The sequence below is a fragment of the Arvicanthis niloticus genome, chromosome 12 (assembly GCF_011762505.2).
Source record: "Arvicanthis niloticus isolate mArvNil1 chromosome 12, mArvNil1.pat.X, whole genome shotgun sequence".
NCBI classification, from domain to species: domain Eukaryota; kingdom Metazoa; phylum Chordata; class Mammalia; order Rodentia; family Muridae; genus Arvicanthis; species Arvicanthis niloticus.
Window position 1 is genome coordinate 58,155,940 of NC_047669.1, and position 17,844 is coordinate 58,173,783.

Genomic DNA, 17,844 nt, shown 5'->3' on the forward strand with positions numbered 1-17,844 from the left:
AGCTAAGCTTTGAATCTGTTTCTGGGCACATGTTCTATAAGGAATGGTGAGCATCAGAGGGAAAAGCTGGTTGATCAACATGGAAAAAGAATAAAGTATTTGCATAAAAGAGTGACAAGGTTCCTATTTTATTTCCTCAAATATCTTAAATATACTACAAGTGACTCCATACCCAGGGCAAGGGATAATCCCAAGCATGCCTGGAGGACTCTGAAAAACCCATGTAGCACTATTTTGCTTATTGCATCATTGTTACAGAAAAATAGTTATTTGACCACTTTCTGGTGAACAAATACATTGATGGAAGAACATACCACTCCTTTAGAAATAAGAAATATGACATCAATGCTGACTACATAGTCTTACTAAAACTTTAGTAAAAACACATATATACATACAAATCTATATTTATATGTGTATGTATATGTTATTGTGTCCTCTATCAATATTTTCCTATATTATTTACTACCAAAATAGTAAAGAAAATGTTAAATACATAGTAACATAAATTCATCTCATGACAGACTATTTTAAAACCAAACATCTCACTTAATTTTAAATTAATCTGTATTTACAAATACATATACTTATTCACAAAATATAACATGCATTTTGGATGGGTGTTTTCCTTTCAAAAAAAAAAAGTCATTCAATAACATAACATAGAGCTGAAAATGTTTCTTTAGAAGATTTTCAAAACAATTAATATGCTTGCTTAAATTCACACACTGAACATTTTAGATACTACAGGACTCTGGAAGGTCAACTCTATCACAATTACATGAACAGCATCACACACAATTTTATCAGAATTATTTAACTTCTTTATAATCTCCTGTTCAAATATTTCTTCTTGAATCTTGACAAAAACAAGAACAGTGTTTAATCCTCCAAGGGGAATAATTCTAAGAGTGCCAGGTGGTTTTGTTTCTTAATTTGACATAGGGTTATCCTGAGCAACCTTAGCTGTCATGAAACTCACTATGTAGTACAGACTGGTCTCAAACTCAAAGTCAACATAAATTTGTCTTGTAAGTACAAGGCTTACAGATGTGACACACTCACCTGGGTTTTCATATGAAATATCGAATTCCAACTTGCTTTTAAGCATCAAGCTATGTAAAACTAATATATTATATATCACAACATGCAATCAGAAGTACTAGCTGTGTCACAGTGCATTCAAACTGTATTATAAAAACCTATGGCCACTTTCTACTCCTCAAAACAACTCACAGATGGCGCAACTTCACATCTCTGCTCCATCATTAATTTACCCCAACCAGACTTGCCAGACGATAAAAGACATTTATATATCACATTTATTTTTGACGAACATCATGTCCTTTAAAATGTTTTGGAGATTTAAAATCATATATCATATAACTCACTAAAGGAAATTTCAAAAGATCTCTTGAAAAATATATAAAAAACCTTAAAGTATGTTACACTGTAGTAAAATCCCACCAACACACACACACATATCTCATATCTATTGGTTCAAAACACACAAAGCCATTACCTACTGCATCAAAATAAATGTTCTCCAGAAAGGTAAATTCAAATTTGGAACAAAAACTCACATCCAATTGCTACACATTTTAACCAATTCAGAAAGCACTACAACAAATCTCAGAAAAAGATTACAACAAACTATCAAAAGCATGAAGCCAAAAGCCTATACACTTTCATCATAAACTGGTAATCACACCCGGCTTTCAGAGACTGAAAATATGCTTACTCCTACCTTGACCTTGCCCATTGCCCTGCTGAATGCCAAGGATGATCAGCATCAGAAGTCCTGGAGTCCATGTCCACAGCCTTCCACAGACACTTTCTTGTCTTCTGGCCATTGCATTTTAAACTCTGCATAAGTGTGGAGTGTGTGAAAAGACAATAAATTATATTCTTCAGGAAATATATTAGCACTCAAGTTGTATAAACAATATTCATTGTGCATTTACAGATCATGCTGCTTATAGGGGCATATATTTGAAAATTATGTTTTCCCTTGAGAGTGTCATGATAGTGATTAATGTGAAAACCTATTGTCTTAAAACTCATTTTCTAAACATTACTCTGAATATTTTAATACTGTTTTATAAAAAAACAAAATTAAGCCTATGAATGCTTGAAAAGTAGACACAAATATGCATTGGGATTCAATGAAGCAAAAAATTGTACAGTGATAATATTGCTAGCTTGTTATTTGGGCAAATTGACATTCCAAAAATACCATGTCATCTCTATAAATATATATATATAAGTAGGTGAATTTCAGGAAGTCCCATAAATTCATCAAAAAAAAACCTTGAAGTTTGATTTAAGTGGCAGTTTCATTACATTATGACTTTAATGAAATAAAAACTAATCATCAAAAGTCAAAACTCATACATGTTCTTATAATTTAGAATAAAAGTATGAACATCAGTATATGCTATATTTTTAATTCAAATATATAATGTATAGCTAATGTATTAACATATATACATCAGCTGATTTAACATGAGATAATATATTTGCATGTTCATTTGGATGCTTTTTTTCATCCAGATGAAGGAAATCATTGAAATGGCCACCAAAGAGATATTATGTACACATACATTGGAATAATACATAATAGTGAATAAATGTTGAGCTACATGTGCCAATATGGCTAAATACTGATAATGTAAACATGAAAAATGTATTCAATCCCTGTACTGTACATCAGATAAACATAAAACAGTATAATACACATGACAAGCATTTTACAGCAAGATTAGAAATCACAAGGTTACAATTTGTTATGCAAAAGAATTTTAAAACAGAGACTATTCTTATAATGCTTTAGATATGAACTATTCTTCCAATATGGGAGAGTCTCAGTCATTAGATGGGGAAAGGACAGAGAAGTGAACAAACAGATCACAAGAACCTCAATTCATCAATGGATGTATTTATTGATGAATTTGCAAATGGGCTGTTAGAAGGTAGAACCTTGCTAGATAAAGTAGATACATGCCTTTGATGTATTCATTTGGTCCCTATATAATTCTTTACCTTTTGTCTACCTTCATCCCTCTTGGTAGCTATGACGTGAACAGTGTTTTTTAGCAGTAGACAGAAATCTCAGAAACTAAACCAAACTAATCATCCCTCCTTCAAAACTATTTGCTCAAGGATTCTGTCACAGCAACAAAGGAATAATGCCAACCCCAAATTGCCATTTAATTAATTGATGAAATTTGAGGCCAAGGAAAATATAGGTTTTTTTAATATTTGTTTAAACTTCAATATAACCACGAATTCTCTGAATCTTTCTTTTTTCTCTTTTTCCTTGTTCAAGAAAGGTGTGTGTTTGTTTAGTAACCTTCTCATGTTAGACTCACAATACCAGAGCTAAAGGGAGATACACAAGCCATGTCATATTATATCCTCACCTTAAACAGAGAACCTAGTAATGACATTTCTTAGTCAATGCATCATATCCAAACAATGAAGACACTGTCAGACTTAAGCGTAATAGAAACTTAAATTTTAGATTATTTTTGTTGTCTTATGTTTTATGTGGCCTTTACTTCTTAGAGATTTTACCATTTCCCCTCTGAGAAGGCTGAGGTTCAAAGAAATTTGCAATTCCCCATTCCTGTAATGTGTACTTCTAGCATCAGAGTCTGTGCTTTGCACAGCTGCTCACTGGGCTGGGATTGAGTTCTAGATGGTCCTAATGTACTCCGGTACTCCTCTAAAAATGATGCTGAGATGAGAAAAGGCTGTCCAGGATCTATATCCACAGTCACCCAATGCCAAATAGATACCGTCAGATTACAAATAATTACAGCCTAAGCAATTAGACACACACATTAATTCTTAAACTTGCTGTTATTTCCAAAGTAAATTGTATGTTTCAGGGAAATTCTTGAATACTACTCCTAAAGTATTTACTAGCATTGGTGATTGAACATTAAAGAAAAGGAGAGTAGTATCACAAAGATGCAAACACAGTGCCTGGAAATATGTTTAAAGGGAAAGAAGCAAATTGAGACATTCTGGGTAAGGATTAACTATACATTTTTCCCCCCAGTGGCTTTTCGTGGGAACATGTAAACAAATATCTTTTCATCCTAGATGGGACACAGAAAAGAGATGGAATAAACAACTCTACTCTGGTGCAAGTTGGTGAGTCAAGTAGTCTGTTGGGGGGATGTTTACATTCAATAAAGTGATATTAAAGGCAGGTGCAACCCTAGAAAGCTTGTCTGCCCCAAATGCATTCCTAAAGCTTCCCCCATGACATGCATGTAGGTCCACTGGAAAATCTCCTCCAGGAATGTTTGATTGTTATTAGTATTGTGGAGGGCCTTTATGTATCTTGTAAGTTTCTGAGCTGCTTAATGTATATATGTCCTCAGCTCCCTGTATGAGGTTACTTAGTCCTCAGGGAGGGAGCTTTTAATTCCTGATAAAATAGCTACACTACAGTGATATGCAAATGCATGTCTGTCTGCTTATGTGTGCGTTTTGAGTATTTGTTCACATTTCAACACTATGTAACTATTTTAGCCTACATCAGTTTGAAAATTCATACTCAATGTTTCACTCACCCATAATACAGTAGTTTCTAAAATTATTATATATAATAATTTCACAGTGAATTTTTAGGCAAATTTACTTTATACATTATTTCCTTAACTTATGAAAACTTACACATAGTAGTCCTTTTAAAATGCATAATTTTACAAATTTATATAGCAGCATCTGAAAGGCCTTACAAGTATCTACAGGAATGACTGGCATGTAAAATACCAGCCACACTATATATTTTAGTAAAAATGTTAAAGAACAGATGGCTTTCATCATATTTTCATAATGAAGAGAAAATGAAGCCTTACTCCCTGAATTGATGTTTTTGAAAAATAAATATTTCCCAAATGCCAAGTAATATAATGAATTGTCTATAAGCCGTCCATGACATGCTCTAATCTTGAAACCTATAAGCTTTCTTTGTAACATTGACACGTACAATAGAAAGTCAGTGTATTTACTGCTTATTTTATGAAGCTAAAACAAAAATATAGAAAGAAGTATTCTAAATGAACCCCCCAAATAAATAACATTTACCACTCACCACAAAGATATGCCATTGATTACTTTAATCTTTTGTAAACAGTCTTTTTGGAAATTTGAAAATAAAAACGAGGTAAAGAAAATCCACTGTTTTACTCATTTCTATTGCTCTTTGAAGACTAGGATAACTGTTAACTTATTCACAGTTGTGCTCTCTATCCTGTCTGTCCATGGATCTGTTTGGCTTTAGGGAGTCCACAGACAGAGTTCATCAGGTTTTTTCCTTGCAATGACTACAGTCAAAGCTTGTTTTAAGAGTGTCCATCTTAGTCTTTTTAATGAAGAGAAAGTAGATCTTAACAAAGAATCATAAATTACATTTTTGTCATATACAATAAAAATTAGTTTTTTCTCGTTATGGTGATTAAGCTGGAATTCTATCGGATGGAGTCAGAGGTCATCCTCAAAACTAAGCAGCATTGTTAAAGTGAAGCTTCACTATCTAAGCTTTTGTTCCGTGTAAGATCATGAGAGGTCTTCTAATAAGAATGTACTACTGACAAAAATATTTATTTAGTCATGGCAACTGAAGAATTGTTATGGGTTCTGCTACACTGTTTCTGGCTTACGTTGTGTTGAGCAATGGCCATTTCCTACTCCCACATGATTCTTTGGGTGTGGCTTTAAAAGACTGCTCAGAAACGTTGCAAAATTATGAATGATTATGAATCCACTGAGCAGAAAGACCTTCAGCTTGGAAACTCGGCACATCACATAGTTCTCTGGCTGGAGACCTGAAGCCAAGATGAAGGACTGAAGACCCATGTGAGGATTAACCAGTTGGTGGTGGACAAAAGACCTTGGAGGTACCTGTGGATATAACCCAGAGCATATTTGACATGCATGCTTTTCTAAAACCAGGAAGCTACCACTTCTTCTTCTCATGATGGGTGTTCCCTAGCTACTGTCTCACCTGCTCACTGCTCTAGATTGAAGGAGTGTTCCCCAGGTGGCGTGACTGTGTGCTCCCTCAGATAGAGCAATACGCTGGAGATGGTTTGAGAATGATCAATTATTCAGCCATTCTGCACAACCTTTTAAAACCAAAGTCCAGCGAACAAAATGAGATCAGGAAGAAGACATTGCTTTCAGGCCTTCAATTCCTATTCTCAGCGTATTCCAGAGACACAATGTAAGTCAGAAACAATATAGCAGAACACATTACAATAGCCACTTCCTGATTTCCTTTTCTTCACTTCAATTAACAGATCTTAAAACCAGCCTGAGTATGGTATAATGTCTACAAATGAGAAGAGAAGGGGGATAACTTGGGGAACTGGGTCTAAGGGTGGGACTTCGAGGAGAGGACAGAGAGGAGGTAGGATCAGGCTATAAAGTAAATAAATACATTCATGGGGGCGGGGAGGGAAGCAATTCTTTCAAACTTGCTGCTTCATTGTCCTGTAGACAGGATGGCTCCAGACAGCCTCCAGTACCAGCTTCAACAGCAGCTCTTTACAAGCTGTTCTCTGGATGGATCCTTCCTTGCAAAGCTTCCTCTTGGCATTAGGCCTGTTCACCAAAGTGTCTCCAGCCAGAGCTGACCTATACTTATGCGGCCTTTCTAAATAACCCTTTAAAACCAAAGCCCAAGAATCAAATGAGAGCAGAATGTAGCCATTGCTTACAAGCCTTCAATTCTTCTCAGACTGTTAGAGGGACACAACAGAAACCAGAAACAATGTAACAGAGACTATTCCAGTCTTCAGTTTCTGTTAATCACAATGATTTTTTTTTTTTTTTTTTTTTTTTTTTTTGCCAATGGTACATTCTCATACAATCTTACACTGAATTATAACTTAGGTTAGGTACTGAGACTTCACTTTAACATTGTTCTTAAGTATATGCCTTTAGTTTTGAAAGGAGGATTTGGAAACTACTAAGTTCCTATCAGTACAATTTAATTCAACCAAAATTATAGCAGATATTTTATGATGACTAAATTAAATACAATATAACATTGTATCAAGCAATATGTGCTGTTGGAGTATTTAGAGTGATTTTTGTTTTTTTCAAAAAGGTAAAAATGTATTTGTTTATGTTGAAGTATCAGTGGAGGCCAATGGTCTTTTAAAGAATCCTAGCAATAACAGAACTCTTGAAAGCTAATACTATTTAAATTATTTTTCAAATTAATACAACTAATTTAGGCTATGTGTGGTGGTGCATGCCCTTAATCCTACCACTCTGAAGGTAGATATTTGAGTTCATGTTCAATCTAGTCTACAGGATGTGCCAGGTGTACACAGAGAGACTGTCTCAAAATCAGTAACAATAACAACTACAATAACAACAAAAATGAAATAATTGTTATTTAATAAAAGATTAGTTATATGTTTTAAGTGTGTGTGTATGTGTGTGCACATGCTCGCATGGGCAATACATGTATGCATGGCATATCACAGAAGTAGAGATCAGAGAAAAACTCATGAAAGTTGGTGTGCTCCTTCAATTGTGTGAATTCTGGAATAGAACACATGAGATTTGATGGCAAGTGCCATTTTTCTATTGATCCATCTTACTGACCTATTTTTTTATTTTTGATAATTATAAACAAAGCTCCAAAGTACTCAAACTGCTTTACAGCATACGTTCAGTGAAACATGATATTATATGTCAATTTGCACCATTAACAACCAAGCGTCATGAGTCTGGCATGGGCTCTCATTGTCAGTTATCCTGTTACTTCAAGATAGAGGTAGAAATACCTGCTTTGGCTACTTTAGTGAATCTCAATACATCCTGGGCTATGAAAACTCATCTCAAAAACTTACAACAAAAATAAATAAATGAATGAATGTATAAATGAATAAATATCAGACATTATTAAATGTGGTATTATTCATGTTTCTTTGTTATGTGTAGTATATTGGCATCCTGCTGAGTAGTTCAATACTTCTGGAAAGAGTCATCTTATATATCACTGAAGGCATGCTAAATCAGAGCTTCTAAGATAAAATTTTGAAATATATACTATAATGACTCCAGTAGGTGGTAATTTTCCAGTCTCAAGTTAGGAATAATTTACAAAATAATGTAGGTACATAAAACTTAGCCACAGACAGATTTTACAGAAACAGTCCTAATGGAAGAAAAATTTTTCAGTGCCAGATAACTTGAAGCAGTAAAGTCTTGCATCTTTGTAATGCTAAATTAGTAGGACTAAGACCAAAATCTACAAATTTAACAAAGACCGCACTAAACATTTGGGGACTATGGATGACTCAAGTCTTTTGAAGAGACATAAGGTGACATTTCTTGTGAAATTCTGTAGATTCTCTGAAGTAAAATAAAATAATGTCCATCTATTCTGATGCCCAAAATGAGCCATTGGAGCTTTGTTCAGGTCATGCTCCTCAGTATATAATTTTTATAAGATTTATTAAGGAGAATTAAGAACTCATAAAAGGCTGTGACAGTTTTCTTTGGGTTTGAGTAGTAGCACATTATAGAAAATTAAGAATTAAAGTAGGTAGTGGTAAAATGAGCCAAAAAAAAAAAAAAGAGTAAGCAAGCAATAAGAAATCCTGGTTTGCAGATTTTTGAGACCAAAAGAAGTGAAGAGATCATGTGTGTGTCTGGATATATAACATTTCACACATATCTTCAAATGTATACTTTTAGCACCTAGGAGAAAAAAAACAGAAATTATGCAAAATCTTGTGGATTATTTATCCTGAAGGTTGGTGGTACTTCTGAGTGAACTAAATACTGAGGCATTATCTCTCTGCAATATCTGGTTTGGTGCAAATCTAGGATTATTAGAGGAAAGGCTGGGTCACACACCTGTAAACCATTCGCTTCTTAGAGACAGTAAGGATACACACAGAAGGATAATTAGAAACTAATGAAGTCATAGGAACATCAAGATTTAAAAGTTGAGTAGAGGGACAGGAAACCAACTAATTGGATTTAATAATAGTAGAGAATAAAGCTCATAATTTCAAATAAGTGTTAACATTGAACTGCCCCACCCAGGGTATTCAAAAACATGGAAAATGAAGGCAAAAGGTCTCAGATGGATTCTCAGAATGGAGCAGACACTAGAACCTCCAGAGAATCTTTGTAAAGAGAACTATGCAAATGAAAATATCAATGCATATGACCTAGAAGAGAAGTGACAAACAGAATGTGGGTTTTTCCATCTTGGTATTATTGCTGGTACGGAATTATCCTAGAATTGACCTTGAGAGGAGCAAGTAAATGGGGAGGAAAGAAAACAAGTGATGGAGGTAAAGAGGTCGTCTGAAGGAAGAAACACATTTTCATGATGCTTGCATGAGGAAGGACATTGCCTCAAGAATGTTGTCTGGGCTTGGCTGATGGAAACTTCCATCAGAAATCTAAGTTTAAAAAAAATGACAAAAGTGAGAAAAGTATTCTATGGATGGCAGCAATCACAATGGCACAGCCAGTTCTCAGATCATTTGGGTGTTGAAGGAATCCAGACTGTGAGAAGATGAAGAAGCACTATCATGAGAACTTATTGTGGGATGGCTATTGAGTTTTGCTGATCTTCATTTTTAAAAATGTTATAAATATGAAGGCCATGTACTGGGACTCAATTTCCTGGACCCAAAAAGTGTTCTTAAATGTTTAATGAGAAATTTGAAAAAATAAGATCATTTATTTACTGTTATTTCAACTTTCTTCCAATGTTTAATCAAATGCATCAGTCCTCAGGGCCTCCGAGATACTCTGTTACTCAAATACTGGAATAACGAATGAACAAGTTAATCCTAGAATATGATTTTAGTAAAAATGAGGGTTATTATTAAGACTTATATATACAAAATTCTTTACAGACAGTTTTATTGGAGGCTTCATACTTTTTGTTTTTGGACAGAGCCTTGCTAGTGTAGCCCTGAATGATTGGGAACTTACTATGTAGACCTGGAACTCACAGAGATTTTTTCGCATCCCAAGTTCTGAGATTAAAAACAGATATTTGCATAGCTGGTTAGGAAATAACATCAAGAGACTTATAGAGGGAATTTGTAGAAAATATAATTTTAATCCATAAATCTGGAGACACTAACTAGAAAATAAGCAAAACATCATAAAGATTGTAGCAATTAATACTGGTTGCAAAGTTTGGCTATCAACTTCATCTGGTTCCGTTTCAGATACCAAGGGAATTTTGAGGAATTAATTCATTGCCTGCTCAATCTGTTATTTTTCTGGATAAAAATACTATTACCCACAGATTTAATGATCACTGTGTTAGAAATATTTGTTATCTATGAAAAATTTACAGAAGAAAAGGGAAATTCAAAATCAAATATACACTATATGCAAATATTTCCATCAAGATGTTTTAAATTTCATCATATATATATATATATATATATATATATATACATATATATATATACAAATATATACATATATATGAGTTCATTCTTGTACAATCCATTACAACCATTATTTCTTCCCTTTGCTCCCTCCAAACACTGCCATATACCCTACCCACTCTGCCAATTTCATAGGCTCTTTTTCCATTAATTATTATTGCATACGTATATGTATATAAGTGTGTGTTTCTATATATGACCTGTTTGGTCCACATCAAATGGAAATTTTACTAGTTTCACAAAAGTATAAAATTAATTTAGTTTTGATGCAGTAAGAAATCTTAGATAAGTTGAAGTCTTCAAACTGTCTTAATTCTGTGACTTGGAATTTTTTCAGATAGCATCAGGTTTTAGAATTGTAGTCTCCTCCAGCTTATCTATTACCACAGCAGCATGTTCTTTCTGATTCCACCTCACTTCATGCTAAACAAGGGGATAAATAATATATAGAAACTGGGTATAGAAAGTGGAAAATATCTCTTCTGGATGACAGGTGTAATTACCTCAGTGGTAAAGGGCTTAGCCATCATAAAGAAGCTTTTGGTTTAATCCATGCATCTGCTACTAATAACAAATGAGTAAATAAGTAAATACACAAAATTTAAAGATTCACATATTCTATGTTGTGGCAAATCTCTAGGGCAATCCATAATAATTCCATATTTCAACTCAAGTAACCAAAGATACTCTCAGAGCACCAGTTATCATTAGGACCATTGGTTAAACAGTGCCAGAACACAATATTCTCAAACTAAGTCTACCAGTGCCTTTATGTTCCCAGGATAATTATAGGATACCCACACTATCTTTCTTCCATCATGCAAGCCCCATGTAGTCAGAGGAAACATTTAAGGTTTTTATTACCCTCTCCAAAGACAATTTCTGTTAATGTTCATCCTATTTGCATAATTATCTTCCATAAAATACAACTGTTAATTTCTCCTCAATTCTCCTTTCTCTAAGAAAAAGAGATGTATGGGAAAAACAAATTGACAATAGTTTCCAGAGCAGTAAGCTTAATTTTTTTTTAATCTTGTAGGAAAAGACAAGTCAAAGTATGTTATTTCCTTCCAGAAACTTAGCATGAACTGTGGCTTAAAGCAACACATTTTTTTTAAATGGAGATAAGAAGTCCAAAGTGGGTTATTTGGGCTAAAATCGAGTTACCATCAGGTTTGAAACTCCATTTTGGATTTCAAGGGAGAATTTCTTTCCTTGTTTGGCTGCTTCTAGACTGTCTATGTACCTCTCGGTTTGGGCCCCTGCCTTTGTATATGAAGCTCATTCTCCACACAAGTCTTCTTTAGCATCTCTTGTCAGTACTGATCTTTGGATGGCTGCAGGTCATCTGTGACTCTGTTATACCTTCCAAGATGATTCAACCTTAAGGGAATTTAACTGTTATTGTATCCTAAACCCGACATGCTGTTTACCATTGCATGCATAGTCCCAGACTTTAGGACAGCTATGTGAGCAGCTCTTAGTAGAGTCACTATTCTATCACACACTATTCTATCACACACTGAATAAACAAGGGAAATGCAAAGGTGTGGTTAAGGCTGCATATGGCGGTGAAATGACTCAATTTTCAATGATTTCCTAAAATTACTTCATCAAGATTAGAGTCCAGTTTATTACATACAACTTTGGTGTATCTTATGACAAGAGGTTTGTCAACCGATTTAGTTTGCTGTCCTTTATGTTTATCAATGCATCAGACACTAAATTCGCAAGCTTTAAAGACACTGCATGTTCAAAGTCTGCCTAGACAGTGCAAAGGGAAATAAAATTGCTTTTCTTCAGGATTCCTCGTTCCTGTGCATCACCCCCTCACCAGTACCACATGTAACGAAATCCTTGCAGAAGGCCTGGCTGCTTCAATGCTTTGCATGAGCCTTCCTCCCATCACTGTTTCCAGAGGGCATTTTTAATGCTTAGCTTCACTTGGTTTTCCCTAGCCCCTCCTAATTCTTCTTCCCTGAGCTGGTTGACATTTATAACACCCTCATGGTCACAATGTTGTATTCCAACACACATTTGCTTCCTGATCCTAGTTATTTTCCCCAGGCCATTTTTTTTCCCTCTGCAGAACTCCAAACTCTATGCACTGGGAACCTCACCTGCTCAGGATCTGTCTGAAGTTAGGAATTTAGTATCTTCTGACTTCGAGTCTCACTTGAATTTCACAGTTAAGCAAAGCCCCCCTTTGAGCAAATGACATGTCTGCCCCTAGAAAAAAAAATCTAAGTAATGTACAGAAGCACATTTGGGAGCACAATTGACTTTTATGTACTGAAGCCAGATGCATTTCATTCCTATGCATGCTGAGGGAAGCAAGTTCATCTCATATATCAGAATAAGCATCTGTTCTACTAAATCGCATGGCCGGATATTCATTACGCTTAGGCAACAAAACACTTAAGGAAATAAAATCTCTCCAATAAAAAAGGTACATCAAAAGACTTTCTTTTTATAAAAGTATCTTAACCAGTTAATTTCTGAACAGGAAAATACAAGGAAACAGAAATGATTCTTAAAATATAATTTCTGCTCAGATATCCAAGCAAAGTCTAGGATAAAATTTAGGTAAAGGACTGTGGACAGTGTTGAAAACTAAAACGTTATTTGTCACTCAAGAATACATGTTCAGGGTGAATATATAGGTGGCATATGAAAGTTCATAGACAAAAAAGACAGTATAATAGGCATGCATATTAATAATATGGATATGCTATAAATTCCTATTCAGTACTTCAGAAACAAATATTAAAAAACTCATAAAATTGTCTATCCAACGATGTAGGTGCCTTGTTCTTTTAAAGTGATGCTCATTTATAACTTAAAAAGTCTAAGACAGACTCAGAAATGACTTAATAATTTTCAGAGAAAATCTCTATAATTACAGAAAACTGCTTTATAGGTCCATGCATCTATTTGTAGCATTAACAAACATAACATTTTAAATATGAACACCTCACATCGGTGATGCATTATTACAAGACCAGGACTTGAACCAAAGTCTCTCTGGATGAGCACTCTATCACCAACCTGTTACACAGCTTTTTCACCTTCTTTTTGTTGTTGTTGTTGTTGTTGTTATATCTTAATTTTAATTTTAATTTTTCAATTTGGTTACCAAGTAGCAAGTGTTCTTCTGGGATATTCTTACATACTAAGTTTTTTCCCTTTCCCACACCTCCTTTCCCTTACCCCCGTGACGTATATCTCTTATTTATATCCCTCACCCTTCTTTACACTTCTGCTTTCATATCACTGTTCTCTAATATTAAGCTCCACACTCTGCCCATTGAAGTCTCTCCAATTGGACTACTTTCTGATTTCTTAGCCTCTAAACATATTCATTCTCACAAAGATACACAAAAATATCAGGAAATTCCTAAAACATACAATATAACATACATAAAAATTTTAAATGAAGTCACTATATAATGAAGAAGACATTATCTTACCTAGACATCACACGCCCAAATAAAACCCACAATACCAAGAATGGGTTACATCTTTTTGAGTTACTGGCCAAAGCGGGACCACAGACACCTCTACCTCAAATACTACAGGCTATTGAATTCACTCCACAACTTGTTGTTAAACCCCCTAGGGCTGATAACCTCACGTATTTATGGCACAGAATATGAAGAAATCTAGCTTGTGCTTTACTGGAAATTTCACCTCTAGTAGTTAGCATTCATAGTGATAGAAGGTACTCGACATGCTACCACAGAAGAAAAGTAAGCATAGATCTCACTCAGCTACAAATATTGCAGGTTATAATAACAATCTGTCAAGAAGATATGTCCACGGGCACAATACTGGCATGAAAGATATAGAAATAACCCACCACTTATTTTTTCAATCTATGAACCACCCTATAAGTTGGAACCCTTATCTCATATTGTTCATGAGGTACAGAACCTGAGACTAACTAGGTTAAAGTTCTGGGGTAAGGGAGAGCTATTACTAATATCATTCTTATAAGTGAACCAAGCAATAAAATAACTTAATGACACAATTACACACCTACAAACAATATATCAATTCACCCTCAGTAGAGAATCTTTTTCTTACACTAGCTAGTCATTAATATGAAGACTCACAACTGAACAACATGCAAAGAATAAGAGTCTTTAGAGTGCTCAGTCTCAAAGGGGGTGTTTTTTATCAGAGACTTCCCACTAAGACTGAGTGATCAAGGTAAAAGTGGGGATGGAATGGATTAAGAGCAAAGAGTGATTGAGGACACCAAGGGTTTTCCAGGCAAAATAGAGTAGATACACATATGAATTCAGAGAGCCTGGGACAGTATGCACAATACTTGTATAACCTCACACTAGACCTAAATCCCATCATGAAAGAGGAGAAGGGGGCACCCTAGCCAAGAAGCTACTCACAGATGATAGCTTCTGGGAGAGGGAGAGTCAATTCTCAATAGAATGACATTGGATCTACCAGCTACACTCTAGGACAAGCCCCATGTTTACACCAATACAAGTCAGACCCCATGTTTTTAGTGGCTTCTTCCTTTTTCTATTTGTTTGCTTGTTTGCTTTTGTTTTTATATCAAGGGAAATCCTTTCATTCATTTATATAATAAGATATTTTTATTCAAAATTTTCATACATTTTGATGATGTTTCTTTTGCCCCAATTCCTCTAAGAGCCTTTTACCTTTATAGACACACAAATTTCCCCCCCTCCATATGTGTGTGTGTGTATATATCTCACATATATACACATATACTAAAAAAAAAAAAAGAAAATAAACAGAAATGAAATTAAATGGGAATGGATGTAGAAGGGTCTCAGAGAAATTGGAGAATTAGAAAAAATATTATTAAAAACTATATTGTATGAAAATTTCAAAGAATAATGAAGAGGGGGAAATTTTACAATTGGTAAATGGTTCCACCATTCCTGTGGTTTTTGTTACTAAGATTTGAAAAGTTCATCTCATCCCTTACTGTGTACATAATATTTATTAATGGTTTATTGTTCTCTGTATTTTAAAATGTTTACTTGATACACGTTATAAAATAACATGTCATCAGTTTTGCTGTTAGCCAAAGGTTATAAAAAGGGAACTAAGGATTTATTATAGGTGCTAGGATAGAAGATAAAATAGTGACTAATAAAATAAAAGAATAATGTAAAATAAAAGTTTGTCTAAACAAAACTTCACTAATAATTTAGTCATGGTTTGTAACTTTCAATGAACATGTGGAACTGTGACAGGTGATGGATGTTTAGCCAGATAATTATTCCTAATAGATATGCATGTAAACATCCTCTGTTGTAAATTTCCATTTCAATTTTTGATTGGTTATATGTGTGAACTTGTGATGAATTTTTTGACATGTGATCATGTATTCTGAAAGATGTATAAATGAGTGCTGTAAACATAGAGAAAAGAAGAACTGAGCTGAGGAAAACTTTTTGCACAGAACACTTCTTAGACAAAAAGAAGAATTTTCCCTATCTCCCTTTTTCATTCATTTTGTTTTTGCCCCCTTTTCTTAGAGAGCTTTCAGAGAACTTTTTACAACTTAGTAATACACGCTATAATCACTTTTCAAAGTGTCCCTTTTTCTTCCTATGAATTCTACTATCAGGCTGAAAGTTAGAGCAGCAGAGTTCCTGCTGAGATAGAACAAAGGCCACATTACTTAATCCCCTACTGTTAGGCTACAGGTGTCAACAACCTAAGTCAGCAGCTTTTTACCCTCAGAAAGAGCAAGCAAGTTTTTAGGACTTTTTGGAAATTATCATCAGCATTTCAATACAGTTAGAGAGCTAGGACATCTGGAGACCATCAGTCTTTAATTCTACACCAGAGACTGACTCTGTGTCTCAGCTCAACCCACTCCAGGAGGCTCCTGGTACAAAACACCTTTTAGCAAATGGTCATGTACACCCATGTGTGGCTGATCACGAAATATTAAGTGTTAAGATGTTTGATGGCTCTCAAGAGCTTGCCCTGATGAAAAGAACAACAGATCACCAAAGCTAGGAGGAAAGATGAGGCAAAACATATAAGATAAAATGGTCAGAGGAAGAAAATATTCCTCATTTTTTATTTGCTGCTAAAGTGTGTGTTTACAAAATAAAAATGTGACAAACCTGATAATAAAAAAATATCAAATAATAACTCAAGAGTATTCTGAAGTGTTATTATCTCCTTTGGAGACATGCACTCTCTCATATCTCTTCACACACACACACACACACACACGATATATATATATATATATCTCACTTCTATCAAATCCTGTCTAAGTGTGAACTTATAACTTAGTCAGGGTTTGTATTCCTGCACAAAATATCATGACCAAGAAGTAAGTTGGGGAGGAAAGGGTTTATTCAGCTTACACTTCCACATTGTTGTTCACCACCAAGGAACTCATACAAGGAAGAAACTTGGAGGCAGGAGCTGATGATGCAGAGGCCATAGAGGGGTGCTGCTTACTGGCTTGCTTTCCCTGGCTTGCTCAGCTTGCTTTCTTACAGAACCCAGGACTACTAGCCTAGGGATGGCACCACCCACAATGGGCTAGGCCCTCCCACCTTGATTAGTCATTGAGAAAATGACTTAAAGCTGGCTCTCATGGAGGCATTTCCTCAAGGGAGGCTCCTTTTTCTGTGATAACTCCAGTTTGTGTCAAATGGACACACAAAACCAGCCAATACAACCCACTAAGTATAGTTCAAATCAGAATGTAGATCAGCCAAGCTCTGTGTATGTAAGTTCCATAGCCATTCTAAAATGTATTCTCTCCCATTCCTAATTTAGAATTTACAATGCTTAAGACATAAGTTCTATCTGAAATATTTTGAAATACTGTATTAAATAAATCATCCTGTATTAAATAGTGCATCATTCCAATCATGCAGTCTCATCATTTTTTCCATGTGCTTTCAAAATTCTATTTGCAGTGTACTGATCAACTATTCTATAATAATTTACCCCAATTACATTTCCCATGTGTCAGCTATTCCTGTTTATAGAATTCTTGCAATTTTAAACAAGTAGGGTTTTGATCAATTGAAAAGATATTTCACTTTTGTCCTTTAAAAAGTCGCTACTTCCTTCTACAAACTTTATAATGATAACGTCCAGTCAGTCTTCTGATTTACTAGAGAAAAAAATTAAACTAATAGCAGCATCGCTTCCTGCACTTACTACCCTTGATGTAAGCTATAGATGAGGAGTGGGACACAGTTGGTGGCATGAGCAACAAGAGGACGATCACCATCAGCTCTCCACTTGGAGACATGTCCACACACACTTGCTTCCGCAACTGAAGTAACACCATATGTTCCCAGGGAAGTGGGTGGTGAGAGTAACAGTTGGCCTGCTACAGTGGGCC

General features: G+C 34.9%; 1 protein-coding gene across 1 annotated transcript in view; it reads right to left on the reverse strand.

Moving 5' to 3' along the window:
- Robo2 (roundabout guidance receptor 2) overlaps positions 1-17,844 on the reverse strand; it is a 1,463,572-nt gene that overhangs the window by 1,437,962 nt on the left and 7,766 nt on the right. The window contains exon 2 of the mRNA XM_076943077.1: positions 1,748-1,866. Within this exon, the coding sequence (XP_076799192.1) occupies positions 1,748-1,853 (106 nt within the window). The 5' untranslated portion in view covers positions 1,854-1,866. The remainder of the gene's footprint in view (positions 1-1,747; positions 1,867-17,844) is intronic.